Here is a 13,125-nt window from a genome sequence, read left to right on the forward strand (position 1 = left end):
CAGGCAAAAAAAAAAAAATAACAATTAGTATTATGCAGTACTTGGCTAAAGCTACAGTACATTATAGAACAAAAAAAATATTTCTTGGAAGCTAAAGTTTTATTCAAATACTTTTAATTCAAAGTACTATCAGTGATAAGGAGAACAAAGCATAGGACAATTATGTTGCAGATAATGTTACAAATATTTAAATGTGTCAATAGGCAGAATGGAGGAAAATATAATGATAATTAAAATGTTTTATAATGTTTCTGCAAGTACTTAAATAAATTATGTTAGAATGCCTATGGATCTTTTCCTTAAATATACTATCTTGAATTCAGACTTTATGTATTATTTTTGAATTTACTTTTTAAATTTTTAAAATTAATAAGTAAATTTATAAAATGTGTGCATATTTACGGATTCTTATGTAGTATTGCAATACATGTATATCTTGTGTAATATTTAAATCAGGTTAAACATATTTATCATCTCAAATATTTATCATTTTTTATGGTGAGAACATTCTAAATAATTCTTTAATAGCTTTTTAAAATATATGGTTTATTATCATTATCTATAGTCACCCCACCATCTAATAGCTCACCAGACTTCTTACTTCTATCTTACTGTAGCTCAGTACCCATTTATTCTTCTTTCCTTATCTCTAACCCCAACTCTACCAAGTCTCTGATAACTAACACTCTATTCTCAATTTCAATGAGATAAACTATTTTAAATTCCCCAAATAAGTGAGATTATGAAATTTTATATTTAATGCCTATAGGAACATATTCACATCTTTTTTGTTGTTGTTTTGTTTTGTTTTGTTTTTTGCTTCAAGGTTTGAACCTAGGGGCACTTAATCACTGAGCCACACCCCCAGCCCTTTTTTGTATTTTATTAGAGACAGGGTCTCACTGAATTTCTTAGGGCCTCCCTAAGTTGTTGAGGCTGGCTTTGAACTCATGATCCTTCTTCTGCCTCTTCTTCCCAAGACACTTGGATTACAGGTGTGCACCACCACACCTGGCTTAAATTGAATTTTTAATGATTGAGTCCATGGATATATTGAAGGAATACTGGTAATTTTCCTCAAGTTATCAACTGAATTCTAAAATTATATACTTCTGAATTTTTGCTACTTTTTAGTTTTAATAACTAAAAATTATGTAGAATAAAAAAGTATTTACCACACAACTAGAAAAATCTTAACAATGTGCCATATTTTCTTCAGATCCTTTATTCTTTTTTTTTAAGAAATCAAATATTGCACATATGATTGAAACTTTTACATTTGCAGTGGCAACTAGGGTATTTTTCTTTACGACTATCATGAGGACTCAGCATAAATTTCTAAGAACTCATAGCATTAGATAAGGAAGACTTTTGAGGGAAAGGGAAAACTCACAAGGCAGCAAAATAGAGATGCATGGAGTCCTCCAATATTTCTATCATCACTTGGAAATATATGAAAGGACCAGGGTATCTGCAGAATGTGGACATAGTGTAGATTTCTTATGAGTGGAAAACTTGAGCTCTCTGTGAGTCTCATATCTCATAGAACAAAGTAAGAAAATGGCCTTACAATTTGACTGGGACTGCGTTAATTTTCTAAATTATTTAGGAATAAATTCATGCATAATTTGTAATATTTTCAAATATTAAAATGACAAATCTCTCAATTTATCATGTTTTCTTCAATAATTTGTAATATATAAAAGCTTCTTAATTTTAATCCTAAATGTCTTATATTTTCCATTGTTATCAAGTGAAATTTTTATTGTTTTATTTTCTGATTGCTGCTAATAATAGGACATAGTGAATTCTGTAATTACTTTTAGTATGTTACAAATTTACTAAACTTTTTCATTAACATCATGAGATAGGGTCTCACTGAGTTGCTTAGGGCCTCCCTAAATTGTTGAGGCTGGCTTTGAACTCATGATCTTTCTGCCTCAGCTTCCCAAGACACTTGGATTACAGGTGTACACCACCACACCTGGCTTAAATTGAATTTTTAATGATTGAGTCCATGGATATATTGAAGGAATACTGAATTTTGCAGCATTTTTGGATTGTTTGTACTGATAATTCTGTTTCTTTATAATCTGTATGTACTTTGTTTCTTTTTCTTGACATATTTAATTCTCTGGATAAAAACTTCAGTGCCCTATTAAATAGAAACAATGATAGTCATTAACCTTGTGTTATTGATGATTTTTAAAAGAACACATGGAATGTTTAACTTTTACGAATGATGGTTGCTCTTGGTCACAGTAATGTTAATAGAGAGCTAACTTTTTTATTTTTTTAGCTCTAATTGTGTCTGGGCGTACTTTGAAGTAATTAACATAAAGATCATTTACTTCCACAAGTGAAGGATTTTTGGCACAGTAAGGTTAAGTAATTTGCCCAAAGTCATATGGAGGAGCTAAAATTTGATTGAGAGTGGTTCCAGAGTTCACATTTGTATCTAAAATGTTATACTAACTTGAGATATTATTTACCAGCTATAGAGGATTCATTTCCAACACTTCACTAACCTCCTACACACATACTAAACCACATGGATCTTAAAAACAAGGGACTTATCTGTTTACTCACTACTACACATAGAGTGGCTAGAATAGTGCCTACTCCTAGTAAATATCCATTAATTGTTTGATTTTGAGCAGCTTAAAGAATTTTTTTAATCAATAATAATTAAATTTATAGAATAACAACATTCTTGAAATGTAAAAAAGTTGAGAGCTATATTCCTGTCCTGCATTTTATAAATGAGAAGTTTGCCTAGGGATGGATACTTATAAGGCAAGATGAAAAGTTTATGAATGTAACCTGTAGAGAGAAAGAGGAAGGGAGGGAGGGAGAGAAAGGAAGGAAGGAAGGAAGGAAGGAAGGAAGGAAGGAAGGAAGGAAGGAAGGAAGGAAGGAAGGAAGGAAGGAAGGAAATAGAGAAACAGAAAAAAAAGAAGGAAGGATCAAACACACAAAGAAAGGAAACAGTAGGACTGTGGAGATAGATAGATGTAAGTTCTACTGCTAATTAGTATTTTGGAAAACATTTCTAGACATCTCTGGGATAAAACATACGGGGAAAGTACCTTCCTGTGATGTTCATGGCAAAAGGTGCTAAAGATAGTAACAAGCTTTCTCTTGGAAAATAAACTTGACTTCCCCATCCTCCTTTATATAACATTCTAGATATCCATTACTTGTATAAATATAATTGAGCTCTTGAGATAAAACCTATTTGCCATACTTTGCCCAAATAAATATCCATTCTTATTTCCCACCTTAATCAGTTACCATTATTCATTATTTCCAAAAATATGTGGTTTATTTCATCATAGGAAAAGAGCCACAAACATGACTTTTAAAAAATGGTAATTATTTGTCACTTTCTTTGTTCTGGTTACAGTAAATAGCCCATTTTAATGCATTGTCTCTGTCCTCCCTCAAGCAGGCACACTTCAAAATCCAATAAAAAAGCCATTATAACAGGATTGTAAGTATTTTTGAAATGATGGAATTGAGGATCAGATTGTTCAAATGAGTTGTACAAGCACATATAAATTAGTATTTTCACTAATGGTAAAGACAAAGAAAAATATAAAAGAATGGGCAGAAAGAAATATATACTTACCCCATTAAATACTTCTGCCTCCTTCCTCTTTCATGGTAACTACTACTCATCATCCTCAGTCACTAAACCAAAGCCAACTGAAAATTCCATACAAGGTCTTATTTTTACTTTAAAAAATACTTCTTTTCAGCTGTACTTACCAAATTCAACATAATTAATTCTCTGAGCTGATCTTCAAAGTCTCTTGTCTGTGGAAAAATTTTATGGCTCAATTCAGATTCACTAAGGTCTATTTTTGTTCTTATCAGTTTCCCTATTTTTTATCTTTTCTTAGTCCTTTTTGCTCCAAAATGCAGGGTAATTTACACAGAAAGAACATTTATTTCTTATAGTTATGGAGACTTGGGAATCTAATACTAAGATGCCTGCATCTGGCAAAGGCCCTCTTGCTACATCATTCCAGGACAGAAGACATCAGGGTCAGAAAAGATAAGCAAGAGCATCAGCAAGGGAGGAAAAAAAGTTGCTTCTATAATATTGTCACTATCCAGATAACTAACTCACTCCAATGACAACTACATTAGTATAGTAATGAAGGTAGAGGCAGCATGACATAATCACCTTTTCTTACGTCCCACCTCACAACACTGCTCCATTGGGGATTAAGTTTCCAACACATTAACTTTGGGATACACATTTAAGCTATGGTGTATCCTTATTTTGAGAAATATTTTCTCTTTATATATCTAGTTTCTTAAAGCTAATAAATTGGTAGTGATGTTTATAACTGTCACATAGACAAACATCTCTTATTTTCAAGATTAAATGTGGATCTCTAAAATAAACTGAGAAGACCTAGTGAGTAAAACATGTCCCTTTTGTCTTATACTATATACCTTGACTTAAAGCATGTTTATTTTTTCTTTTTTTTCTTTTCTTTTTTGGTACTGGGGATTGGACTCAGGGGCACTCGACCACTGAGCCACATCCCCAGCCCTATTTTGTATTTTATTTAGGAACAGAGTCTCATTGAGTTGCTTAACCCCTTGCTGGATTTTTTTTATTTCAGTATTTTTGGTGTGCAATTGATTGATTCAGTAAATATGGAACTAATGGAAAGAGAACTGATTCAAGAAGCAATTTTTAGAGTATAATATATGGGATGCAAATTTTGTGAATGTATATATGTATATACTTGTGCTTAAGAAAGGATTAAGTCATTGAGCTTAGATTTAAAACTTGGGAATTGGGGTATCCAACTTCCACACCCTAGCACACTACCTCCCCTGGTGAAGGCCACTCCTGCCACCTAATCAGTTCCTCATTTTCTCTCCATGCTCACTTTAATTGCTGTTCTTCAGGAAGTTTCCTGAATGCTCCTTTATGCAATGTTCATCAGTTGCAATTATTTATTTAATAAAGTTCTTTTCTTAATAGGCTATTAACTCCACAAGGGTCAGGATATCTTGTGATTAACTATTTGCTAATTTCCAGAGTGAATTAGATCAGATAGTGAGCTCTTAATGATTTTTAGGAAGGAAGGAATGAAAGAAGAAAAGAAAGGAAGTGAACATTTGTCATTCCCCTGATAATCTATAAAAACAATTTAAATGTCTGATTCCATCATTTCCTTCTTTAGTTAAATTGGGAGGATCATATATAGTGTTCTTCCTAAAGTGTAGCTTCCAGGTTTCTCATGGAATATAAAAGAACCTTAAACTCTTTGCAAACTTTTATAAATGGAAGAAATAAATTATTTCTGTTGCAAGTGATCAAAATTTGGTATATTATAATTATGTTTTTTACTAGCCAAACACCAAGAAATTGTTACCTTAAATTCTGATTGTTCCATGATTCAGATTCAGAGTTGCTCTCATCTCCTGATTTCTCATTAATACAGGATAAATCCTGATGTAGAAAATCACATTTGGTACTATGAATTTATTGTGATGGCCCTTACATTATACATTGATTATTCCTTAAGCAATCTATACTAAAATAATAATAAAAACAATTAAATGGGAATAATCTCAAGCATCATCCATACCCATTAACATCCTATTCCAAAAAACGATGCACTAATCTTCCTATTTCTCTCTCTCTCTCTCTCTCTCTCTCTCTCTATATATATATATATATATATATATATATATATATATATATATATATATTTTTTTTTTTTTTTTTTCGAAATGTTCTTAAGTCCCTAGTTTATTAGGTACACACTTCCCTTTTTGTGAATGGACTTTGTATTTCTATTTGTTTGTTACTGCTAGCTTTGAAAATACCTGGTATTTGCATAGACTATCTATCCAAAAAGACCATACATTGAATTTTGTAAAGGTTATAAAGGTAAAAATGGGGCTACCTCTAATAGAAATGTGGGGAATGACAAGAGGAAATAAGAAGATGCTGGGGATGTGGCTCAAGCGGTAACGAGCTCGCCTGGCATGCGTGCCGCCCAGGTTCGATCCTTAGCACCACATACAAAGATGTTGTGTCTGCTGAAAACTAAAAAATTGATATTAAAAAAAAATTCTCTCTCTCTCTCAAAAAAAAAAGAACAGTTGCAGAGTAGAGAAACAGAATCCTTTACATTCCTCCTAATGTGAAATTAACCAAGTGCAATACAAGCAGCAGATACACTATTAGGTTCAGTAATGTGGTATCGATATATGTTATTAAATAAACAAATGTTTAAATAAACAAATGTTAGGGGAAGCCCTGCTTTTTTTCCCAAAATAATTCATTTCAATATTGATGTATGGATTGTAGCATGTAATTATGTATGTTTAACTATGTAGCTTAGATATGAATTTATATATATATATATATATATATATATATATATATATATATTAGTTGTAGTTGGACATAATACCTTTATTTTATTTATTTTTATGTGGTGCTGAGGATCCAACCTAGCACCTCACATGTGTTAGGCAAACACTTTACTGCTGAGCCACATCCCCAGCCCTTAGGTACTAATTTTAATGGGGAAAAAAACTGAACAATTTTACTTACTAATCAATGTGAATTATCAGAATTTCAAATATGCTTAGGGTCTACTTTGTACAATGAGCCCTCAGAGATAGAAAAGGTGCTGATGCTTCCCTTGCAGTTTAGAGAAAGGAATGAACATATTCTAAATGTTTCATAGAAAATATTATTTTAAAGCAATTAATTCTTTTTTTTTCTTTTTTTTTATTGTTGGTTGTTCAAAACATTACATAGTTCTTGATATATCATATTTCACACTTTGATTCAAGTGGGTTATGAACTCCCATTTTTACCCCGTATACAGATTGCAGAATCACATCAGTTACACTTCCATTGATTTACATATTGCCATACTCATGTCTGTTGTATTCTGCTGCCTTTCCTATCCTCTACTATCCCCCCCTCCCCTCCCCTCCCCTCCCCTCTTCTCTCTCTATCCCCCTCTACTGTAATTCATTTCTCCCCCTTGTATTATTTTTCCCTTTCCCCTCACTTCCTCTTGTATGTAATTTTGTATAACCCTGAGGGTCTCCTTCCATTTCCATGCAATTTCCCTTCTCTTTTCCTTTCCCTCCCACCTCTCATCCCTGTTTAATGTTAGTCTTCTTCTCATGCTCTTCTTCCCTACTCTGTTCTTAGTTACTCTCCTTATATCAAAGAAGACATTTGGCATTTGTTTTTTTAGGGATTGGCTAGCTTCACTTAGCATAATCTGCTCTAATGCCATCCATTTCCCTCCAAATTCTATGATTTTGTCATTTTTTAATGCAGAGTAATTCTCCATTGTGTATAAATGCCACATTTTTTTTATCCATTCGTCTATTGAAGGGCATCTAGGTTGCTTCCACAGTCTTACTATTGTGAATTGTGCTGCTATGAACATCGATGTAGCAGTGTCCCTGTAGCATGCTCTTTTTAGGTCTTTAGGGAATAGACCGAGAAGGGGAATAGCTGGGTCAAATGGTGGTTCCATTCCCAGCTTTCCAAGAAATCTCCATACTGCTTTCCAAATTGGCTGCACCAATTTGCAGTCCCACCAACAATGTACAAGTGTACCCTTTTCCCCACATCCTCGCCAGCACTTGTTGTTGTTTGACTTCATAATGGCTGCCAATCTTACTGGAGTGAGATGGTATCTTAGGGTGGTTTTGATTTGCATTTCTCTGACTGCTAGAGATGGTGAGCATTTTTTCATGTACTTATTGATTGATTGTATGTCCTACTCTGAGAAGTGTCTGTTCAGGTCCTTGGCCCATTTGTTGATTGGGTTATTTGTTATCTTATTGTCTAATTTTTTGAGTTCTTTGTATACTCTGGATATTAGGGCTCTATCTGAAGTGTGTGGAGTAAAGATTTGTTCCCATGATGTAGGCTCCCTATTTACCTCTCTTATTGTTTCTTTTGCTGAGAAAAAACTTTTTAGTTTGAGTAAGTCCCATTGGTTGATTCTAGATATTAACTCTTGTGCTATGGGTGTCCTATTGAGGAATTTGGAGCCCGACCCCACAGTATGTAGGTCGTAGCCAACTTTTTCTTCTATCAGATGCCGTGTCTCTGATTTAAAGCAATTAATTCTTATCAAAACTATTCACAGCAAAACTCCGGGAGTCCTGCTTTGATCCAGGCAACATAATGAATGGTACCAGACTTGGGATGGATTATAAGTTAGGATCAACAGTCACCTATTACTGTGATGCTGGCTATGTTCTTCAAGGTTATTCAACACTCACCTGTATTATGGGAGATGATGGAAGACCTGGATGGAACAGAGCTCTACCCAGTTGTCATGGTAAGAAACATACTTATTTTTTTTTCCTGCTGAAAATTGCCTTTAGCCAATTTTTTCCTCTTTCTTTCTTTTATTAAAAAGAATCAAGAAATGTTTAAATCAATACCTGTATGTTTTTAAGTTAACCACTTCACATAAACCTACAAGCATGATAAAGGCAATGAAGAGATTTTATTGAGGACTTAAAAAATTGAAATCAATACAAAAAATAGTTTTAGCAAAGTACTTATTTTACCAGGTGTCTCTAAAGCCATGTGCCTATTAACAGTAGGCAAGCTCTTTTAGAACAGGTGTTATTTCCTATTGTGTTCATTTGTGTACCTTCAGGACTTAAGAGCTGTGCCTAAAATGTTAGGTGTCCAGAAAATACTGGTCAAGCAAATGAAGAGTAAACACACTGAAGTTGGAGTTTCAATAGATTTAGATAAATTCAGTAACTTAAAGATTATCAAGAATTGGTGATTAATCTTCATTTGAAATAAGGATATAAAAGAATATACATTTCTCCTAAAAGCTGGGTGTCTAAAGGAGAATTAATACTGCAATATTTAAAAATCATACACTTGTATATAACTTTATATATGGATATAGTGCAAAAGAACATTGTAGGAAGGAGATAAACAGTGATATCATTGTAAAAGTTTACCACAGACACCCTCATCCATTGAATGATCCTAATACGTTGTGCAAAACTGACACAGAGATATCATCTAGGGAAGATTTTCCAAATTATGGTCAACAGCAGTGAGTCATAAAATCAATTCATTGTGTCATAATTAATATTTTTACAATAGACATATAATTGAATCACATAAAATTAAAATTAAAAATGAAATAAAAAGAGAAAAAATTATAAGTCAAAGAACAAGGCAATGACAAATAATCTTTTGTGAAAGTTTTTTCAGTTGCGTATACAATGATAACTAAAAATATCCATATACTCACATGTATACATGTGTACACACATTCACGTGTATGTTTTTGTGTCTTTGCATTAGGTCATGATATAACACATATTTCTCATTATGAATTTCAGTAAAAAATCAACAACAACCCTAATTTGATAGTTATAAGTGTGGATTTTAAGTGTCTGATATACATGGTAATTTTTCCTAATTGTAAAATATATTCACTCACAGAATTATTTTTGCATGATTTTGATTTACGTGTCATTTAACCTGAGATCATTATCTCTTATCTCTAAAATGGAGATAAATGAAATTCTTTACTTCAAAATATTATAAGAAATAGTGGATAGATACTAAATTTTTTCACCAATTATCAGAACAGCTAGTTAATTCTTAACTTTCATTCATGGTTTCATCTATCAAAAGATAAAGAGAATAAAAAGAGAAATAACTATATTGGGCTTAAATCTTCTAAAGAGAAAAATCATTGATAACAGGGAATTAAGGTTTTTTAAAAAATATTTTTTAGTTATAGATGGATGCAATATTTTTTATTTCATTTATTCATTTTTTTTATGTGGTGCTGACGATCGAACCCAGTGCCTCACATGTGCGAGGAAAGCGCTCTGCCACTGAGCCACAACCCCAGCCCCATATAACACGGAATTAAGTTTTAAGGAATATGGAAAAAGGATGATCATATTGTCTTAGAATTTAGAGCCATAGAAAGAAAAATTGCTTTTAGCCAAAAAAAAAAAAAAAAAAAAAAAAATTCAAAAGTTGAGAAAGCATTTTTCAAAAGTTACCATTAGTAATCACTTGAAATTTCTTGAAAAATTCCCAGATCCACCTGTGAAATAATCAAAAGTTGTGATGAAGAAACTCTAAAGGATACAGAAAACTACATATCAGCAAGATAGTTGTTGGTCACTGGGATCAATGCTAAGTATATGACTTTCAATGGCAGGTGAGAAAGGCAGAAGTAGGAATCTCATGTGAATTCACTAGAATAAGTCTACTTAACAATCCTACTCCTTCCCAGTACGCCTATATATTGGTAGAAAGGTCAGTTATAGATTTCATATGTCAATTTTGGTATAAATGTACCACTACATATATAAATAATCCTAAAACAAAAAATCTCATAGATTCACTTCCGCCCAATTTAGTATATTTAATGTTCATTGAAGTCATGTCTATAATCAGTTATTATTTAATAGGTTATTGTGAAGATTTGGTTGGTAAACAACACATATAAGGACATAGTCTAGTTTCTGACAAATGTTGAATTATTAGCACATTGGAGGTGTGCTTTTCAGTAGAGTTCTAGAATCAGCCAATTGCCAGAAACATGCTCTGCACTTGACATTGGGTGTTATGTTTTAGTTGAACAAGTGCATTTCTGTTATTTTAACAAAAATTAAATATGATTTATCTGTGTTAATATATTGAATATACACATTAGCTCAGTCTTAAAAACCTTTCTTAGGAAATTTTTTTATCATTAGATATCACTTGAGTTTTAACCAAAATGATAATATTCTATGGATATTAAACAAAATTTGTTCAATGGATTCCTTAAGTCATTTTAAAGAAGCTTAAGATAAATTTGTGAACCCTGAATGATAATTTCTAGTGTTACTGGGGGAAAATGTTTGTTTTAAAAATAAATATATTTAATCACAAGCAGTAGTTGGAGAAAAAAAAAAGAAAAAAGAAAAAGCCAGGGTCAGCTCTGTGCTCTTATTCAATTATTTATTTAGTATATCTAATCATGAGTTAAACTTACATAATTTGTAAGATTGTTGGGAAATTATATTAAATAACTAACTCTAGCACTTGCTTCTGTGGTTATTATTGTCACACAATAGGTAGAGCTTAATACATTTAGTTTCCTAATTAGCATCATACATATCTAATTGTTTTTCCTCACAGTAATTATATATAGGACTGGCTGACTTTCAGCTATAAAAATTCATTACTTTAAAAGACAACATTAGTGTTTGATACATGTGTAAGAGAGTCAGAAGAATTTCTTGTTCATAAAGACAAATTATTTTAAGATAAATTTTACAGTTTATCTATATAAAATATTTGTATAATTATAAGAAAATACACAAAATGTTTTATTTTTAATGCAGTGGTTATCTGCCTCACTCCTATTCTGTGTTTAACTAGAAGCTGATTCTTCTAATAATTTCTATTTGCCATTTATGGTCCCATCATGAGTACACATAACATATAAAACTGAATAATAGCTACTGATTTCATGATGTAAAAGATAATTATATCACATCCATAGCTCCTCTCTTCAGTATTCCAGAGTTACATTCTTTTTGGATATTTTATTGATTGCTTTTGTCATTTGTTGATATGTTTATTTCTCTATATCTAATTTTATCAATGTTTGAGACTTTGGTGGCTGGACCCCTGCATATTTTTATGATCTTATTCTACAATAGGAATCCCAATAAGGTCTCTAAGAATATGCCCAGGAAATTTTGACTGATTAGTAGGCTTTGCTTTAAAATACTTAAGTAAGGAGGTGGCTATTACACTGTGAATCCTGAATGCCAAAATAAGGGAAAGATCTTTGTTTGTTTGTTTATTTTATTTTTGTAGTGCTGGGGGATTGAACCAAGGACCTTGAACTATTTATGTTTTAATGTAAAAGTCAACAGCAACATGACCAGTGTCTGCAAACTCTATGTACACAACTACAGTTTGCTTTTTCTTTGACCATTCTTAGTTTTACTCTAGAAAAGCGTAAGCTATGTGAGGTCACGAGCTACATATTCCTGTATACAAACTTCTTTGTAAAAATTTGTTAACTTGAACTGACCATAAGAATGTACAAAGTTTGACTATTTTTGAAGATACATTTTTATCAATGTTTAGAATTAAGTGTACATTTTAAATCTGGAAAAAATATTTAAAGAGCTTAAGTTGGACACTAGAAGGTTATATGTGTCAAAAGCAGATCCAGAATGATTGCATCCTGTCATAAGTCCTGCTCAGTGGTGAGGAACCCTAGAGTGCATTTCAGGAGAATGTTACTTTTCTTAAAAGATACCAGAACAGCATATCTGTAACAACATTTTATTTTACAGTTTTAAAAATTTATTAGAAAATGCTAATTTTTTTTTTTTGCTTGGAAAAGTATTTGCTGAAAATCTGTTTATTTGTTAATAGATATACTGGATTAAAGTAGAAGTCATATCATTTTATCTATAACTTAACTCAATATTAGGTAAAGGCAATAAAACACAAATGTGACAGATTTCATATATACTTTCACTTCAAGAAAGTCCCTCCTCTCAACACTGTTGATTACATTTCTAAGAGATACATTTGGCGGGGGAGATGTATTCAAACCATAGCATTTTGTTGAATATTTTACAAACAGAGGCGTGACATCAAGAATAAAAGATGAACCTGAAGGTTTTTCACTTATTTTTGACATCCTACTTCATCCTTTTCCTTACTATTCTTTATTTATTTCATTTAATGGTTCAGCTAAGCCCTCACTCAAAAACCCAGCTATCTTTTATCTCTTAGCCTCTCTCCTGTTTTTTTTTCCCTTCCTTTGATCTCTATACAGTACCTGTGGACACAACAGAGTGATCTTTAACATATATACATCAGATTGTATCAGTATTTACTCAAAATCCACCAACGGCTTCTCAAATCATAATAAACCACAAAGCTTTATTTTATCTGCCTGTATACAACCCCAGCATCTTTACTGTCTTCTCCCTTTACCACACTCCTTGAATAACACTGACCTCCTTGATGTTTCTTCAATGTACTGGTCATACTTCTGATTCACAGCTTCTACACTTGCTACTCTTGGAATA

General features: G+C 32.2%; 1 protein-coding gene across 3 annotated transcripts in view; it reads left to right on the forward strand.

The window, feature by feature from the left end:
• Positions 1-13,125, forward strand: part of Csmd3 (CUB and Sushi multiple domains 3) — a 1,110,517-nt gene that overhangs the window by 867,018 nt on the left and 230,374 nt on the right. For all 3 annotated transcript variants that reach the window (XM_026384530.2, XM_026384531.2, XM_026384532.2), the window contains one exon: positions 8,166-8,360. In XM_026384530.2, coding sequence (XP_026240315.2) covers positions 8,166-8,360 — 195 coding nt within the window. The remainder of the gene's footprint in view (positions 1-8,165; positions 8,361-13,125) is intronic.

This window comes from Urocitellus parryii, chromosome 7 (assembly GCF_045843805.1).
Source record: "Urocitellus parryii isolate mUroPar1 chromosome 7, mUroPar1.hap1, whole genome shotgun sequence".
Taxonomy (NCBI): Eukaryota; Metazoa; Chordata; class Mammalia; order Rodentia; family Sciuridae; genus Urocitellus; species Urocitellus parryii.